Source organism: Lepidochelys olivacea (assembly GCF_965140295.1).
Source record: "Lepidochelys olivacea isolate rLepOli2 genome assembly, chromosome: 1".
Classification (NCBI taxonomy): domain Eukaryota; kingdom Metazoa; phylum Chordata; order Testudines; family Cheloniidae; genus Lepidochelys; species Lepidochelys olivacea.
The window spans coordinates 246,647,077-246,667,241 of NC_140411.1; the positions used below are offsets into that span (position 1 = coordinate 246,647,077).

Consider the following 20,165-nt stretch of genomic DNA (forward strand, 5'->3'; position numbering starts at 1 on the left):
GGATGGAGCTCGGCTGTTCTCAGTGGTGGCAGATGACAGAACAAGGAGCAATGGTCTCAAGTTGCAGTGCGGGAGGTCTAGGTTGGCTATTAGGAAAAACTATTTCACGAGGAGGGTGGTGAAGCACTGGAATGGGTTACCTAGGGAGGTGGTGGAATCTCCTTCCTTAGAGGTTTTTAAGGCCCAGCTTGACAAAACCCTGGCTGGGATGATTTAGTTGGTGTTGGTCCTGGTCCTGCTTTGAGCAGGGGGTTGGACTAGATGACCTCCTGAGGTCTCTTCCAACCCTTATCTTCTATGAGTCTATGCTTCATTTTGACCCACATCACATAAATAGCTTGATCTCTAACTCTGCAAAAAAAACAATCCCCACCGCCCCCGAACCCACCTAGAAACTTTCTGAAAAATGGCTATTTTTTCCAGGGCTTATATTTCTGGAACCCCTGACTCAGATGATCTGAAATTTAATTAATTAACTCTATCCTTCACTCACCTGAGGTGTACCAAATTTCAAAGGAAGCATGACAATTTTAGATGACTTAGAAAGATTGATTTTTAAACAGAATTTGTGATACAGCCTGAAGGACAGTGGTGTTACTGCTCACTGTAATGGTGTTGAGAGCTGCCATACAATGATATCAGAGGTGATAGAGTTTCCACCTTACACTCAGAACAGGAAACAGCTGAGTATGATTTGTATTACAATAGAGGCCAGAGGCTCCAAAGAGCCTCGATCCTATTGTGCTGAACATTATTTTTCCAACCTGGTTTGGTCATCCCTGACGTGTGGCTTTATTAGTGCACTCACATTCAGCAAAATAATGTAGAATTTAGCTTCCTGAATTTTGCTCACTCTAAAAAAAGCTTTGGGGTAGAGGTCAGTTAAGTTACTGACTTTTCCCCCCACTTCTATTTCTGGCCATGAAGAAAGCAGAAGTGCTAGTCATATGACAAGAAAATCTATTTGCACAAGATTTCCATCTTGTTTATTTCAGAACTAAAGACTTAATTTTCTTATCCAAACCTGAACTCCTATTTTTGGTTTCTCAACTGTAATAGAGATAGTTGCTTTTTGTATTACATGGTACCTGCATCCATCCACAAGTTTTCCCACTAAACATCACATACTCTATAGTGTCAGAAGCAGGCTGAGAGTCCCATTTACGGGGATGAACAAGATTTTCAAGTAGAATCACACCACCATGTTACATTTTATAGCATCTTGCATTAGAGGACCTCAAAGCATTTTACAAGCATTAATTCATAAATCCTTACAAAAGCCCTGTAAGGCAGGTAAGTATTAGCCCCACTTTACAGACTGGAACACCAAGGCACAGCTAAGTTGACTCACTCAAGTTCACAGACAGTCAGTAGCAGAGGCAGAACAGAACCTGATTACTAGTCCTGTACTTTAACCATAAGATCCCAGTTCCTCTTTACTACCGCAGTGCTTTTCCTCTCTTGGTTGGGAGGGTGTGCATGTTCAGAAGTCTCTGTGTCTTTGAGGGGCGTTCCGGTGATTTCTGTAAATTATATTTAATATTGACATGTCAAATGATTAACCCATTCCTTTCCTTCCTAATGTGCCTGGATATTTTAGGGCAGTCTTAGGGGCATATCGCTAGGAATAATGGGATAAAACTAAGGACATGAGAGCTTAGGATAACTAACAGGTTAATTTTGTAACCACGCTATTAAAGCCCTTTAACATGAATCATTTTAAAGTAGATTGGGTACAGCACTGGGAGATGCATTAGAGGAAAGAATTCAGATTTACGATACTGAATTAGTAACTCTCCTGCTATCTGCATATGGAAAAAACTTTTGCAATCAGTGTGTGAAAGAAATGAACAGATTGTTTCTCCCTGGAATTGTGATTCACTGGAAATAAACCTATAAAAGTGCAAAGTACACAGAAAAGGGTAAGGAAAACATCAACTTAAATTTATTGACTGCTATAAAAAGGCTGGTTGTTCTCTTTGCTGTGTCCGTGACAGAAGCACTGCACTCTACCGGCTAACGCTACCCAGAAAGTCACACCCTTGGGTTACCTTGTTTGCTTCTGTAAGCGAGCCGAGCTGTGCTCAAGGATCAAAAGATTCTTCCTCCTGCCCAAGGTCAGAATGAATGGGTTTTGTTGGTAGGATTTAAAAATGTGGAGCGGGGGGGGGGGGGGGGAAAGGAAGCAGTCCTGGGTTTACAATGGCGCCAGTGGTTCCATGGAGCCAGGCCCATGCTCAGAAGGGGCCCTGTCCTACTCCACTTGCACTGTGCCCTGAGACCCCACCAGCTCCCCTTCCCCCGTGCCCACCACTTGCTCCTCTTGGCCTGCCAGCCAGCCGAGGACTCCTCTCCGCCCCCTGGCTGGACCCCAGTGCACCTCTGGCTCTGGGCAGTCTCTGCTTCCCACCACCTGTGGGGCCCTGCCTGTCTCCCCGGAGCTGAGCTGCCTGGGACTGGTGCAGAAGCCTGGCCAGTCTCGGTCGGTTAGGGGTTAGGTAGCCACATGCATAGGTTGCTGATCCCTGGGTTACACAATCTCTCTTGGAAGCTCCATAGAGCCAGATTGTTTTGGTATCAGCAATAGACTGAGGGCATCTGTGTGGGCATATAGACAATCCTATCAGTGACTAAAGTCAAAGCATGGCAGTCTAGTTGGGCAGCTGCCATGGCCAGCATGCTCTTGTTTTCACTGAAAAGTCTCACAAGTAATTGGTGATTTGTCCAAATGGTGAAAGGTTTTCTGTATGGGTATCAAAGAAATGTTTTTATTCCAAAAATAATAGCTTGACTTTTTTCTCTAGCTGAGAATGACCCGGCTTGGTTTCAGTCAGTGACGCGGAGACATATTCACTTGACTGTTCTCCGACATCCCTCATGTTATGTGACAAAACTGGCCCTATCTCTCATGATGAAGTATCACATGACAGGATTCTTTGCCAAAATGAACAAGGAGCTCAGAGGATTTTTAGACTCCTGTAAAGGTCTCTCTTGCCTCTTTCCCCAATACCAGCACGTCTCCTTTCCTAGGAGTTGATGCAAGGGCTCTTAAAGGGCTGAAACATTTGGGAGAAACTCGTGATGATAACTTAGCATACCTAAGTATGCTTACAGCTCAGTTGTGTTCCAAAGGTCAGGAGCCTGTTCAATTGCCATGACCTGTCCGCCACAGAGTGAATCCCTTCCTTGTCTAGCTGGCAGCCCATATACGCCACTGCTGGGCTCATAAAAAAGCATTTACTTTGTTTTAAGCAAAGTTCTGCTGCCTCCAACCTTTGAAGGACTTTCTCCAAGCCTGACAGATGTTTGGTGTCATTTCTTCCTGTTACAAGGGTGTTGTCAGACCTCACTACAACACGCAACACCTTCAATTAAATTTTCCTTGGCCCTCTGACAATATTCCACATGGCAATCTACTGTACTGGCATAAACCCTTGTGGATATTTGGAGGCATATATTTCTTACAGTCCTCCTCCAGCCTCACCTGCTGGTATGCATGCAACAGGACCAGCTTACTGAATTTTTGATGCCTGCCTAACACAGCCAACAAGTCCTCCCTTCGTGGAATGGGGTAATTGTCTAACTTTGAGACTTGATTCACCGTGATTTTATAATCCTTGCAGATGTGGATGATCTTGTCTGGTTTCACCATTGGTGCTATTGACAGGGCCTATTCAGAAAACAGCACTGGTGAAATGATACCCTCCTTTTCCAGCCTGGATAACTCGGTCCCAATCTTTTTCTCTGCAGGCATACGGAACGGGTCTTACTTTAAGGTATTTTGGCTTGAGCCAATCCTAGATACCCCTGTTACATCCTCCAGGGTCACCAGCCCGTCTTTAAACATGGCTGGTTGAGCGTCCAAGTCTTCTGGAATGCTGCTATTTTGCTAAGTTCTAATTTGAAAATTTCCTCCCAATTCAGTTTTCATGGTTGCAACCAATCACTGCCTAAGAGATTTTGCCTTTGTCTCTGGATCACTAGGATCGGTAACTTTTTCTTCTGGTTTTCATATTTTACAGGAAAAAACACAAAATCTACCTCCTGTAGAGGTTCCCTGGTATAGGTACGTGGGCTGCTGCATTCACTAGTGTGCTCAGTCCTGCTTTGCACTAATATACATGTTCATTGATCACAGGATCTGAAGCCCCTTTACCTACTTCAATTTGTACAGATTGATTATTTAAACTCTACCATTACTTCGTACAGACCCACTTTCTTGCTTTTTAGATGGTACATATTGTGTACTTCCGTCTCTGTGTCTCCTATCTCCCCAAGGTAAAAAGCCCTCTGCTTTCTTCTTTTTGGCTGGCCTTTTGGACTCTACTCTCCTGGACATGACAGCTGTTTGAGAGTCACCTTTGCATTTTCTGGCCAAGTGTCCAGTCTTGAGACATATATGACACCAGGCTATTTTAAGTTTACAAAGGGTGGCAAAATGAGCTTCTCCAGAATGGAAATACACCTCAGGAGTCTGAATTCCTTGCAACTGGATTTGTATTTTGTTTATTGAGTCAGTTGGATTCTAAGTGCAAATTTTGTAAGTTTTTCACTGCTGCTTCCATTGCAATTGCTAAGTCTACTGCTTTGGACCAGGTTAAGTTCCCTTGTGGCCAGTGTCACAGAGTCACTGGGCGATGCTCTGGAACTACTCCATATGAAGCCATCAGGACTCTGGGGGAACATGCCTCCTCTCTCTGAGCATACTGTCGCCAGGGAAGGAAGCTTACACAGCTTTGACCTTCTTGGGTCTGACCTTGGAGCATTCAGCATCCCCTTCTACACTGTGTGCTTCCCGCAGCAAGTCTGTCTGGGCGGGGCTCCTGGGGAAGCCAGAGGGCCCTGCACCCCAACTCCGCAGTCAGATGTGACTCTCAGCCAGCCAGTAAAACTGAAGGTTTATTAGTCGACAGGAACACAGAGTAGGACAGAACTTGTTAGCACAGAAATCAGTGACTTTCAGCCAAGTCCATCTTGGGGAGTCCTGGGCCAGAAGCTCTGGACTCCCCCTATTCCATTTCCCCCAAGCAGACTGCCAGCTTCCAGCGACACGACCGCCGACCCCCCGTTGCTCCTTCTCCTTCTCCTTGTCTTGCTTCCCAGGCAAAGAGTCACCTGGTCATCACCTGGTGCATCCCCCTCCTGGATCTCAGGTTACGAAGGGCACCGGTCATAGTATATATGCAGGCAGCTAGAGCAGCCTCACCTGCCCCAGAGGTCTCAGCCAAAGTCTCACACCCCTATTCCCACCACCGAGGTATTGGTGCAGCACACAGGGCAACTGAGGCACACACAGTATTCATGCAAAACAGTAAAACTCATAGGCTCCACAGTAAGACGCACATACAACATAACAAGGGAACCCCCCCCCACTTCATCACAGCCAGCAATCGCCTTTGAATTCTCTCGTTCATAATACCACAAACGAATCTGTCCCTCTAGGACGTTTCCAAAGAAGCAATATTCAGTTAATCTTTTTAGCTCTGTCGCATACCCAGCTACAGTGTCACCCTGCCGCCTCATTCTACTATGAAACTGGAAACATTCTACAACGATGCTTGGCTTTGATGGATAATGCTCTGGTAGGGTCATCTGCAGACCTTCCAAATTTGTATCCCCTGGTTTCTGAGTTTGTAACAAACACTGCAAGAGGGAGGAGGTTTTACTGCCACAGGCACTGGGGAAAAAATAGCTCTCTGGCTGCCCTGATCTATCATCTCATTTGGAAGAAAATAGTTGCCGGATTTTTCAATGTATTGCTGCCATTCCTCATTTTCTGAACTTATCCCCTCAATTTTCCCATTGTACTCTGAGTAACTCAGTTAGCTCCTTGATGACCACTTTACTACACCTTACATGAGCTGCCATGACCTGTCCCAGCTTGTAGCATGACGGTAGCACTTTCATTGTGTTTAGGAAGCAGAATGTGTCTCAATCTAGGCAATGAGGAGGTGTGTGAATTCAGGCTGCTGGTCTCTGTCCTACAACCCAAGGGACAGGGAAATCTGAAATTCTTTGGGCAAGCTGAGATAACCCTTGAGACACACTAATATCCAGACTCAGGGTGATTGAAGAAACAGAAGAAGCAATCCCTCAGCTTTCATAAGCTGCTTTCTTTAGGGCACACTACCAGGCTAAATGCTTCTAAATGTTGCAAGGGCTGGAGCTCTTGTAGTCTCAGGGCTCATTATGGTTGCTAACTCTTCTCCCCCGCTGAGCTTTGCATGGGCCCAGAAGCAGTGGTTGGGTTTAACTTAATACATACCTTATCATTTCTATCCCAAACTGGAAAAAAAATCATATACGCAGTCTAATAAAGCTATTTTGGCTATGATACATAATTGTGGATGGCTGCAGCTGAACTCGGATTGGCAAGGGAGAGAGAGATAGAGAGCCCTGCCCCTCACTTACCAGCCATGACAGCAGAGAGAGGAAGTTAGATGGGCAGAACAAGGAAAAGAATGAACCACTCTCTGGCAGCGAATCCACCTCAATATCCCATGGTCCTAGCACAGCATTATTAACTATTAATTATTTCTGCTAAAAGAGAATGGAGGTTCTTCTGGTTAATACAGCAGCCCAAGACTTAGGAGATCTAGATTCAATTCCCAGCTCTGCCACAGGCTCCCTAGATGACCTTGGGCAAATCACTTAATCTCTCTGTAACTCAGTTATCCCTCTCCAAAATGGGGGGTAATAATGTTTCCCAGCTTCACAGGAACATAGTGAGGATAATTTTATTAATGTTTATGAGATGCTCAGATACTACCAGGGTGATCAGCCTGATAGAAAACACCTCTCCAAGGCTAGTGAGAACTCAGGAATGCCAAGTGTTTGGGCAGATCATTACTGCATCTGCAAGAAATGTTGCAACAGGCACCCTCTTGCAAACAGATTAATACAGGAGTTCTTTGGTATAACCAGAAACAGCTAAACTGCATCACTACATGGTCCTTTTACAGCAATTCTGTTTCTTCATATCAAGATCTAATAACAAAAATGGACTTACCCTCTTTAAGGTAGATAAGGCTTGAAAGCAGGAAGTTTTCACTCAGAACCAATATTTCCATTAAGAGCAATCCAATCCAAAGGCAGATTTTCCATTTGAGCGAGTGCTTTATTATTTCTCCAGTTAACAGTTTTTCCCCCTAGGAGTCCGGTTGAAATGTTTTTGATTTCATATATACAAAGAAGCTCAGCTGTAGTAAGTTGCCTTGGCAGAATTTGATTTTTATCAATTTAAATGTTCTGTTGCACAAAATTATGAGTTTTAAGCATTTTTTTCACAGTTGCAGGACATTTGGGTGGGTCAGACAGCACTTACTTAATGACAGCAGATACTGAGATTCAAAAAGTTACAGCTACCTAAATGGAGCCCCAGCCCCAGCTCTGCTAATGCCGGCATTACAACACATTTTGCACACATTAAGATGGGACTCTAGTAAGTTCTCAAGCAGCGTTTTTCTTACTTTGCCTATCTGTACATTTTGATTGTCATCAATGGAAATATTTTTTCACTGTTTTGTACGTGTATGTTGGTAAATGTCAATTTTACCATTTACCGATAAAAAACGAATCCTCCCAAGCCTAATAATAAGGTGTGTCCCTACATTTCTTCCCAAACATCCCTATTTATCACTTTCAAATGCTGGCTGCTCTGACTTTTCCTGCTTACAACGGCAAAATACATTTTGAACACTCATGATTTAAAGGGACACTGCCAACATAAAAAAAACCCATTCTGTACTTGCTATAACTAGCACCATAATTAATTCAATCTGACTTCAAGGGGAGCAGAGTTAGGCCAACCTTGAGCACTTTTGATAGTCTCCCTCTCAATTCTTAGATCTTCTGCTCTGTTTCTGTGGTACTTGTGTTGGTTTTCATTCTTCACTTTCACCCTCTATGCTCTTTGTAGACGTTTTTGCATTTCACTCATTTCAAGGCAAGTGCAACACTGTTCAGTGCCACTTCCTGGTGTCCATTCATTAGTACAATGTAGCAGGGTTTGGTTTCACAACACCAGAGAGAAATATTCAGATTTTAAATACCTGTTTTCAATCGCATTTAAAAAATAAAGAAAACATTTTAACATACATGAGGTTGTATCCTTGTCTTCCCCTTGTAGTTTTTTTTTTTTTTTTAGCAACATCTATATTTGGGAATAGAACTTGTTGCAAATGCCCCTATTTTAAGAACCTCCCACTTGATGCATTTGGTGTTAGTCATTCAAAGCAAAGAAAAAGCCTCAATTAATACATGAAAATGATCTAGGGTCGGAAAATAGTGATGTTTGTTAAACTTCCTGGGACAAATTCTGCATTGGGTGCATATATGTGGCTCCCACAGAAGTCAATGACAGCAACGTACATCTGAGAGCAGAATTTACCTCCCGAGTATCCAGAGATACATTTGCATATGCTACTGTGCTGTCCTTCGTTTGGTTATAGCTTTAGGTAAGGTAAGATCTGAAACTTTGGTGAGGACTATTAAAATGCATGGGAACAGCTCTTGGCCCATTAAGTCTTTGCTCCCAGTCATAAAGCAGACTCTGCTGAGGATTTCCATAATGTGGAGGAATCCTTGGGTGGATCAGGGCTACGGTAATAGCTCCTGTGCCAGAGGCTGGTAGTGAAGGTGCTGTGAGGGTGAAGGCTGGGCAAAAGAGGGCTATAAATAAGTATGGCCAGATTCTCAGCTGGCATAAAATTAGCATAGCTCCAATGCCTTCAATGGAGTGCCATCGATTTATGCTAGTTGATAATCTGGCCCATCGAGTTTTATACATTAAAGATCAGCTGCTGGCTCAAAGACAGCCGTGAAAAATTTATGAAGAGACAGTTCTTTTTTACAGAGGGCATTGCATGTTTTCTGTATTTTAGCCTACTTCCCCTCCTCCAGATACAGGACCATGTCATAAACCCCAAGTGTCGTATTACTTAGAATTTCATCTCCTGCTGTTACCTATTCCTACAGCTGAAGTCACATTCCTCTGATTGTCATATTGCAATTAACTGCTGCGGAGAGACTATGATTTTCCGAAGGATAATTTATGTCTGCAAGTGAAACCATATAAAGCAGGATAAGATGAACTCCTAAGCAACAATGTCCCTAATCTCTCACTTATATCCTTAGTAATAAAGATAAGGACCAATCTCCACTCTCGTTACCATTAAATTAAAAAATTGGCGTACAATATTTTAAAATTCTGCAAATTTTATTTGTCAAAATAACACTATATAATCATGTTAGTTTCAATTATTTTGGTACTTTATTTCAAAATACCAGCAAGTATGTCTGTACCAATATACACACAAAATTCCCCCAGGGGTAGAGAAACCCCTACGACAACCCAGTTCCTGTTTCTCCCCTCCCAAAGCCCAGCCGGGGGGCCAGACATTCACACCCCTTTCCCCCCAGAGCCCAGCCAGGGGGCCCTCCCTGGCTTAGACACTCACATCTGCTACTCTCCTAGAGCCCAGGGATCCAGAGGGAGAAACAGCCTGATGATGGGTCCCAGGCTTGCACGGAGTTTCCTGCATGCTACCACCTCCTTCCTTCAGGGCATGCTGGGAACTGCAGCTGCTGGGAACCCTCCAGTTCCCTCCCCCTGGCCTTGTTTTCTATTTTTTGAGCTGGGCTCTGATGGGTCCAGTGGCCCCTAGTGGCAGCCAACATCTTTGCAGCCCTTTTTTGTGGGGAAAAGAAGGAAACTCTGCGCACACAACATTGATTTCTGCAAAAATCTGCATTGCGCAGTGGCACAGAATTCCCCCCGGAGTAACTTGCTGGCACTTTTTAAAACTCCTTCTGGGACACAGCCAAAAATTCTGCCAGCAGTGAAAGGGAGGTGGGGAGGAAAGTGAGCTGAAGCTGTATTACTGCTTGTCAATTTTGCGGTTGCTGCTGAGATCTCAAAGCAAGAGAGACTGGTGAGCCATTGAGCACTTGAATACAAGAAATAGAAAAACAAAAAAAAAAAATAAAAAGAAACACTCCCTTCAAAAAAAAACCAAAAACCTTCTAACTCTCTGGGTGCTTTTAAAAATGCACATGATAAAACAACTTTTTGTATCTTCTGTTCCATTTCACACGGTGTGGAGATAAATGTTTAGTGCTATGCATGCATGATGAAAGGAAGACTACAATTGCGGCTAACAAAAAGTTATTATTCCCTGAGCAGCACACGTGAAATTTATTTCCTGGAGAATTCCATCTTTAAAAAGTAGCCTATAAAGAATTTGTTGCAGGTCAGAATTTCAAACCTCTCTGCACACCTATTGTTTGAAACACTGACTAGTATAGTAAGCTTAAAAAAATTTGCACTAAGAATCCCTAACACCACCATCTTCGACGATTGATATTTTGAAATACACTGAGAACAGTGTGATATAGGGTAAAGGCAGAAGACAGCATCAACTGTCATACAAAATCAGTCTCTGTTTTGTCAGATACTTGACAGCACTTTATCTGGTTGCTGATGTTGCACCAGCCCCGGCTGGGGACTGTTTACTGGTAACAGCTGCAGCAGAGCTGAAAATGAATAGATTGCAAGCAGCAGGCGGCTGGTTGTGTGCACAGAGAAGGGGGAAGAAGGACCAGGGACAGACCTGAGCATGGTTGGTGGTGTTTCTCTCAGGTCCAGCCAAAATACCCTCTAAACACAGAAAGGAAGAGAAATAACAGGACATTATTTCAAAAGATGCACTTGACAGTTCATGGTGGCCAGGCTGATATGAGTAGATAATTATACAAAACCACACACAGTCTCTATATATTTGTAGCCTGCCTTAGTCTTTGAGTGAGTTGTATGCTCTCGTTGTCCGGTTATTGATGAAATCTGTCTTCTTAAATTGAGCCTTTGGAATGAAACAAAAAGATCTAATTACAGTTAATGACAAGTCTGAAAACAAAGGGAATGCGTAGGACAAAAGCCAACTGCCAGACACAGACAAAGCATATGAAATGTTACTGTAAAAGGATGATCTAAGATTTTATTTGATATTATTTGGTCAAGTAATTCCTCTTGCTTCTTTGTCAGCCTAATTTTTCAAAAGTGAGCAGTGATTTTAGGTGCCTCAAATTTTCATTGCCCAATCTTAGACACCTTAAAAAGGTTTGATTTTCAGAAGGACAGCGCTCAGAAGTTTTTGAAAACCGGGCCCCTTTAAAGGAGTCTCAATTTGAGCACAAAAAAGTGCCCCTAGTGACTTTTGAAAACTCAGGCCATCAGCTTTTATCTTAACTCTATGACACTGTAATGAATTTGTGGTTGTACACAATGGAGACTAATGCTAAAGGTGTTTCAGTTACAGCACCTTACTTTACAACCTAGATTTCTGGTTTGCGTATATACTGCTGTGTATGCAGTACTGGTAACAGAATGTTCTGTATACTGTGGTGAAATGCTATTTTTTTATTATGAAAACTCGAGCTCCAATTTTGCATTTTGTCTACTTTAGCTTTGCTTTTTGCTACTGTGATGGGAGGCACAATGTGCAGTAGACTTGCTTGCCAGACCTTAGATGACATGCCATTACTTTTAAGTCTGCTTGGAGAGCTGTGACAAATTAAACCAACTTATTATATCTATGGTTGACTGATGCTCTAATTTCAGACAGGAAAAAACATGCAGCACCAACTCAAAGATCTGTTCTTTTAAGTTACCGAGGGTTTTAGAAGGTGAAAGTCCTAAACAGCAGGAAAAAAAGAATGAGGAAATTTTTAAGAAATTCAGGGAAGAGGCACCCAACTCATCAACCAGATTTAAGTGATCCCCCTTGTGGGCTGAAAAAAGCAATTGCGCAGGCTCCAAGTGGAAAGACGAGAGCCGGTTTGCTGGCTAATTCTGGTTTGACCATTTCCTGTTTGTTTAATTTGGCCAACACTCCTTCCCCTGCCACTCCCTTTTGTCGGTAAAACTTATGTCATGCAGGGGCTTGAAAAAAACCACACCCCTGACTGACATAAGTTACACCGACAGAAGCGCATGTGAGGACAGTGCTATGTTGGCAGGAGACGCTCTCCCACTGATATAGCTACCGCCCTCAGTGGGGGTGGTTTAATTATGCCGACGGGAGAGCTTCCTTCAGCACAGAGCAGCTCCGTGGGTGACCTTACAGGGGCGCAGCTGCAGCAGTACAGATGTGCTGCTGTAAACTCTCTAGGCCTTGTCTACACTGCATAGTTTTCGCAAAAAGAAAAGGAGTACTAGTGGCACCTTAGAGACTAACCAATTTACCTGAGCATAAGCTTTCGTGAGCTACAGCTCACTTCGCTCACTTCATCCGATGAAGTGAGCTGTAGCTCACGAAAGCTTATGCTCAGATAAATTGGTGAGTCTCTAAGGTGCCACTAGTACTCCTTTTCTTTTTGGGAATACAGACTAACACGGCTGCTACTCTGAAACTACATAGTTTTGTTGGCAAAAGGCAGCTTTTATAATTTATAATTACAGTTAATGACAAGTCTGAAAACAAAGGGAATGCGTAGGACAAAAGCCAACTGCCAGCCACAGACAAAGCATATGAAATGTTACTGTAAAAGGATGATCTAAGTACACACTACAATGTGGAGGAGTACACACTACAATGCTTCTTTTGTCGGCAAAACTCTCCTGTTTTGCCGACAAAATAAAACCACCTCAATGAGAGGCATAAAGTGCTTTGCGGCAAAGTTAAAGTGACAAAGCATCAGTGTAGATGCTGCCGTTTGTTATGTCAACATAATTGGCCTCCCCCAGTATCCCACAATTCCCACCGTGACTGCTCTGCACATTGTTTTGAACTCCACTGCCCTGCATTCCAGCTTCACAGGCATACAACCCTCCCCTTTCAAAGGTCCGGGAAGTTCTGACAACTGAGCACGCCGCTCCGCTCCAGAAGCAACCAGAAAACAATTAATGTGGAATCCTGCTCTCTCCTGCACTAGGAACACAGCGGCAAGCAGGCTGCTGCTGTGGGGGGGGGGGCTGATGTGTGTGAGGGTTCCCCCTCCCCCTAATTCAGGACTGGTTGCTTCCAGCTGCTCTTTGAATTTAAAAGACAGTATGCTAACCTACTCACACTTGCCCAACACACACACTGTCTCTGTCTCCCCCTTCCCCCCCCACTCTGTCACACATTCTCCCCCCTTTCCATTCCCCACACTTCAATTGAGAAGCGGCTGGTAATCCAGTAGGATGCCTATGGAATTATGGGATTGAGAAACCTGCATCATGTGATGGTGCACCTGCTCCTTGAGGTATTGCAGACTATTCCTAAAGCACCCTGCGGCCAGTTGCACCGTGGGATAGCTATCCACGGTGCACTGCTCTCTGTGTCAATGCAACAGCTGCTAGTGTGGATGCACTCTGCTGACACAAGGAGCATAGTGTGGACATGCAACAGTGGTTTAATTAAAGTGGTGGCTGCATGTCAGTGTAACTTTTGTCAACAAAACATTTTAGAGTAGACAAGGCCCTAGCATAGACATAGCCTAACACCTGGACTTTAAATAAACAAAGAAAAAAACCCAGCACACAACTGCCTTGACGGTGGTATCCTGTCCTGCCTTTGTTTTTGTTGATGTCTTATTTCCTCCATTTCAAATTAGTTCAGCAGGTGCTGGATTCACACCTGCTGATGTACAGCCTACCACCAGTACTACTGCAACAACAAGCAACAGCGTCTACAGCAACTCGAGCAGCACATAGGAAGCCCAAAACAGAGACAATTTGAGTATCCAAGGGGGGGTTGAGGGCACTCGTTACCGAGCAGGATCCGGCACACAGACACCAAATTAAGCATACAATTCTCCCCAGTGTGATCCACACCACGGATTTGTTACCACCAATGCAGACCTCCCAGATGTTCCACACGTGTTCTGTATACAGGACATCGCATTCTATGAACTGCACAAAGAAACCCGCAAAGCAGTTTAATTTGAAGGCAGATTCAATGTTTGCAATAACCCAGATCTTACCTTTTTGTAGGCACTGTGGAGATCAGTATGTGACCACAAGGAGTACAAGAGGACGGAGGCAGCTTTGCTAGCTTTGCTGAGCATATTACTGCAATTTGTAAAAATAAATATAAAACATTTAAAATACCAATTTGTGAACACAGTGTGTGTTCAGACTTAAAAACATGATTGTTTATGATCAGGTCCTCCTTCATTTCCCTGACAAGAGTTGAGTTCATTCTCCCAGGTTCTCCAAGACAGCTCATGACATCCCTACCACCTACAGTAGCATAGGGGACACGCTTCCTTGCTTTAGCTATTAGTGATGATATTCCCAACAGAGTAGCCTGAACTCTCCACCTCTAAGGGGTATTCATTAAGGGTGAAAGACACTGCAGCACAGTGGGCCCATCGAAGGCCCTCTGTACTAGTTAAACCCAATATTAAGGGTTAAAGTGGGGCTTTAGTTTATGGACAGTCCTGGGTAGGCCCCCTGCACTGAGGTGAATTTCACCCATATGAGAGAAGGGCTGGCACAAAGAGAATTATTCATATAAAAGACCTAATCCTCCAACAGATGAATTTCCTATAATATAGGGTACGCCTACGCTGCTCGCTCCTTACAGTGGCTGATAGACTACATACGTTGCACACCCCCCAGTACAGGTATAAAAAGCACTGCTGTGGGTATCTACACATGCCCTACCTGATGCCATCAGTGGTATGCAGTGGAGACACAGCCCTAGCATATTACTAAGGCTATGATTTAGTCATGGGTATTTTTAGTAAAAGTCATGGGGTCATGGCAATAAACAAAAAGTCACGGCCCGTGACGTGTCCATGACTTGTATTATAAATACCCCGACTAAATCTTTGGTGGTCTGGGGGGCTCCAGGGTGCTGCAGGTGCTCGGAGTGGGGGACGCTCCGGTAGACACTGCTGCCGCTCTGGCACACCACCGCTGTTGCTGGGAAGGTTGGCCAGGGCCCTGCCCTGCTAGGGGGGCAGCCCAGGACCCTGCAGCTGCTGCTGCTGATGGGGGGTGGCCCGAGGACCTGCTGCAGTTTTTTGTGGGGAGAGGGATGGCCTGGGGCCTCACCGCTGCTGCTCTGGGGTGGGGGAGGAGGGAGCGGCCTGGGCCACAATAGCTGCTGCTGGTGGTGCATCGGCCCGGGATGCAACTGCTGGTCCCAGACCATTGTTCTGGGGCAGCGCCCAGGACCAGTTGCCTGGTGCATCCGGAGCAGCGGCCGGTGTGGCTGGCCCTGGTGCTGTCCGAGCTGCAGCTGTTGTGGCTGGCCCCGGGGCCACCTCAGTTTCAGGCAGCCCTGGGGTCAGCCACACCTGCTGCTGCAGAAGTCACGGAGGTCCCGGGAAGTCACAGAATCCGTGACTTCTTTGAAAGATTAGCTGCCTTACCTATCACCTTTTGAGGAGCCATTAAAAAAGACAGGGTAGAGCAGTTATTTAAAAAGGCTTCGTTGTTTTACCCAATGTATTTGATTTGAGTCACACTACGATTATTATTTAGGCTGTCTATTCCTTTAAGCTTTATTCTTTCCAATGGTGCTGCTGCTCTTTTATCTTGGGGGGAACTTGAAAATGGCTTACTTGTCACTCATGCTGATGTTCATTATTTTTGGTAGGCCATCTGTATTTAGGAGAAGCCGTGCATTCTGGGAGCTGTTCTGGGTCAAGTTGTACAAGGCGTAGCAGACAGAAGCTATGGTCTCATTGGTAACATCTGACCCTTGGACAGAGTCAGGAAGTACGGAGACCAAATCTGGTAAGACGTTTCTGGCTAGAGGATGAAAGGGAAACAAAGAATTCAGCTACAAATGTACCATATATTCTGCTTTGTATAAGCAACACACGAATACCAGGTTTACTCCACCTATGTTACTGGGTGTCTGCTAACAGGTGGGCTGCCACTTCATAAGAAAGTTCACGGTGGTATTTTATAGCCAATTGTGGGTATAATGATGTCTAGCTATAAATATTGTTAGGCTGATATTTCCTCCCTACAGTGTATTTTGCAGCCCCCCAGCCTGAGGCAGAAACATGTATTATATTTTACTCCAACCCATCCAAGCTGGGGACACTTCACTAACTTTCAATTAATTCATGTAACTTATAAAATATTTTTGTACTAACTGTGCAAGGTGTGATGCATATAGCATAAATGTTAGCGTAGCAATTCTGAACTGTGAGGTATATATATTATGGGCCTGATCACAGGAGCTACTGAGCTTTCTGAACTCCAATTCAAGGCCCTGATTTAAGAAAGAATTTAAGAATGTACATAAACCAATCCTGATTCAGGAAAGCACCTAAGCATGGGCTGAACATTAAATGTGCTTAAAGTTATGCATGTGCTTAAGAACCCTTTCAGAAAAGTGATACTTGAGACCAAATCAGTGGGAGTTCTGGATACTCAGCACTTCTCAAGAGATGCATAGCAATATGCAGCATGGATCCCTACAACAAAATATACTCAAGTTATTGGGTTAAATGCTGCACTGGTACAGTGGGTAAGGAGCCTCCTGGGTTCGTGTTTCTAATCATGTCTATTACAGTAGGGCCTCAGTTATTCTCAGTTATTCACTAGTGCCAGTGGGAAGAGGCTGCAATGCCAGCATACTGTGAACTTGACAGCTAGTGGCTACACTCAAAGCGCCAAACATAGGGATTAATTACATCATGGTAAACCTATGAGTGTGTGAATTACTTTAAATGCAAGACTATATTCCGTCTCCAAAACTGGACTGATTTAAGTTCTTTCATTTAACCTTTTCTGAAAAGATATGTTGAGAAATACAGAATACTGTTAAACAGAGAGAATCTGAGCCTATGTTCCTCACTTGGGCAAAACCTATATTTTAGTCAATGGGACCTTTACCTGAAAAAAGACTGCAAGCATTTGGCCCTAAATCTGTTAAATCCACTAATCCAGTCTTTTCTTAAAAAAAAAAAAAAAAAAAAAAAAAAAAAAAAAGGAAAACTGAAAATAGAGAAGAAACAGAGATAAAATCTGAAAGAAAACATGAGTCCTTTGCTCACCTATTTCACTCTGCAGAGAGGCATTATGAGATAAGTTCCTGAGCAATGAGACGGCAGTCCTCCTTGTACTTGGATTGCTTACATGCAGCATGTATCGAATACTCTGAAGGCCATTTGTCTTCTGGACAACAGTATGAGCGGCTGAAAATGGCATCTGTCATAAGGCACACAACTCTAATGAGCAATTGTTATGACTCTACTGCTGTATAAATAAACATCACATTAAGTTATCTCATCTTTTGAAAAGTGCAGGCAATGCAGTTACGAAGGTCCCTATATACCATTTTCAGGAATGTTTGAGATATTAGCCCAGACCCTGAACTAAGCAGAAGCTGGGACAGAAGAGATGGGTGATGCAATAGCAGCTTTAAATCACTTTTGTACCACCTGATCCTGGGATTGTTTGGCCAGTCGGTGGCGTACACTAGAAAAGTGATGACACTTTAAAAATACTTTGGCTGTGGGTGTGCCAGAGGGAGTTCTCTGCTCTTTGGGGAAATTCATAGAGAAATAATTATACTATTAGAAGAAAAAATGTGTTACATCCTAATTATTTTCACCCATGTCTTCCTCCCTGTCCCAACGAATTAGCTTGTTACATAGAAGGAAACACATACAGAGAAGGAACAGCCCCTTAATGTGCTAAGCAGAACGTATCCACAATTCTGAGCCTGCTCCCCCACGTCCATAGTCTTAGATTCTTTCTTATTGATCAATTCTGTGAACTTGTAACTTCACAATGGGGGTCTGAGCTCAAAGCTGTAAACATCTCATATTGCAGCCCTAGTCTCCACATTTCTAAATTAAAGAAAAAAGAAACAAGAAACAGGATGACTCACTGGTCCACTGCCTGCTGTGAGGTTCTGGAGAGCTCCCAAAGATGCTTCTTGAGTGTAGTCTCTTGTACTTTTTGCTATTAAGGAGATATAGATCCTAATAAGTGTGGAATGCCAGAGTGATTCTACACCTTTGGGACTGCTCTTTTCCTCGGGTAGCAGAGTATCTTGTTGCCTCTAAACATGTAAAGAGATCCAACTTTTAGAACTGAAGACCTTATATGATCCAGCGCACCACAATCTAGAGGAGGCATTCTGTAACTGTAGCCTGATTTTGCTTTTATTTTTAATAATGTCAATCAGGAGTAACCCCACCAACTGAAATCAACAAAATTAAATCAGTGTAAAACTAGTGTACAATCAGAATCAAGTCCATTGCTTGGATCTTCAGACACCCAGATATAACAAACTACAATATGTTGTGGACTCAGACAATGGTTTATAAAAGATAAGTATTTAAAAATATTGTGACATCAGACTTTGTAATACTAACAGCAGTGGGTCAGAAACCTACATGCTTCTAGTGAAGTGTCATTCATTTGAAATGAGTTTGGCTGGCTCACCCTGCCAGACAAGTCATTAACCCTGAAGAACCCCAGGTCTATTGCAGCTGTCATTAGATCACCATTCGCCACCAGCCACACTAGATCTGCCTAATAATTCAAAGTATAATAAATTCACACATTACCACTTTTGCTTTCCTGCTGCGTGTTCCAAAGCACCCCAAGATTTTATCATTGGTAGGAGTATTTTTTCTTTGTATATAGATGTTCTGGGCATAACTGCTAGGCAGCTCTGACTCTAGCTGGTAGGAAAGGTTGTGAAGAATGCACACGCAGTTCTCTGTGGCCTAAAATAATGAAGAAGTAAATGTCATTATAGCTCTCTGCATGTGTCAAAGAGACAATACAGACATGGGCGGAATGTTTGATTCAGGATCTTACATGGCCAACCTTTAGTTTCTGGTCGCCTAAAGAAGAACTAGACAATAGTGATTAGGCCACCAGAAACCACAGGTGCTTTTGAAAACCCCACTAAGTACCCATCTACATCTTTAGGCTTCTAAATACATTAAACAAATCTAGCTCTAAATCACTTTTTAAAATATGGGACATTTTATTATATTCACTTAGACATTTTTGAAAAGTTTACTCTCTACCTATGTGTTATCCTCATAGGACACAATGATAAATCCCCCTACGAAAAGTGTCTCATCTGACATTTCATCTCTGCTAAGTGAAAATGTGGTAGTTGCTTCACAATCATTTCTGCATACAGTAGAACCTCAGAGTTACAGACACCTTGGGAATGGAGGCTGTCCGTAACTCTGAAATGTCCGTAATTCTGAACAAGACATTATGGACTTCAGCCACTGAGGTGGGGGGGAGGTTGGGGCTGCAGCTGCAGGGTGGGTCAGGGCTCCGGACAGGGTGGGGAGGGTCAGGGCTTCGGACCCTTGGGAGCACCAGGTCTCAGGGCTTTAGATGTGAGGGGAGTGCTGGGGCTTGGGGCGTCAGCCCGTGGCTCCATTCCTGGCTTCTGATGCAGGGGTGAGGGCGCTAGGGGTTGGGGCTGCCCACGGCTCCACTCCTGGTTTCCGCTGCAGTGGGGGGGCGCCCTGAGCCCCAGCACCCCGAGCCCCAGCACCCCCCACTGGGCTGAAGCCAGGAAAGGAGCCAGGGGGCTGAAGCTCCGAGCCCCAGAACTCCCCCCAGATCTAAAGCCCGGAGCCCTGGTGCTCCCCTACTGTGACCTTCTGTACCTTGGGGGAACACCCAGCACCCCCATGTTCATTCTTATAAAATGATTGTGTGGTATCCAATGCAAAGTTTGTCAGGTCGGGTGTCTTTGGAAGGCTCATGATGCACTGTGCATTGTTGTTATAGGCTCTGTCTATACTACCGTGGTAAGTCGACGTACCTTAGGCCTTACTCTTAGTACCTTACGATATCTTACTCTTCTCGTCAGGGGTAGAGTACAGGGATTGACTGAAGAGTGATCTGCTGTCGATTTGTCAGGTCTTCGCTAAACCCGCTAAACTGACCACTGGAGGATCGATCTCAGAACATCAATCCCAGCTGTAGTGTAGACCTGCCCATAGTGATGATGTTATAGTAACTGTTGTTATAGGTTGTATTTTCATGTATATAGTTATGAGGCTGAAAATGTGTCCTCACGGCTTAAAGCAAGCCCAGGCAAAACTCCCCAAGAGCAGAGGGGCAGTTCACACCTCATCAGGGCATGTATGGGACAAACCCAGCCCAACCTCACAGGAACAAAGGACACTGGCCCAGGTAGCAACAAACGATCTGTTGGACTCTTGAGTGA

At 44.1% G+C, this 20,165-nt stretch overlaps 1 protein-coding gene across 1 annotated transcript in view; it reads right to left on the minus strand.

The window, feature by feature from the left end:
* Positions 1-9,219: 9,219 nt before the first annotated feature.
* The window catches only part of PKP2 (plakophilin 2), a 60,696-nt gene continuing 49,750 nt past the window's right edge, over positions 9,220-20,165 (minus strand). The window contains exons 8-13 of the mRNA XM_084622566.1: positions 18,526-18,687; positions 17,841-18,014; positions 17,002-17,155; positions 15,553-15,742; positions 13,963-14,050; positions 9,220-10,859 (exon numbers count right to left, since the gene is read on the minus strand). Coding sequence (XP_084478692.1) covers positions 10,791-10,859; positions 13,963-14,050; positions 15,553-15,742; positions 17,002-17,155; positions 17,841-18,014; positions 18,526-18,687 — 837 coding nt within the window. The 3' untranslated portion in view covers positions 9,220-10,790. The remainder of the gene's footprint in view (positions 10,860-13,962; positions 14,051-15,552; positions 15,743-17,001; positions 17,156-17,840; positions 18,015-18,525; positions 18,688-20,165) is intronic.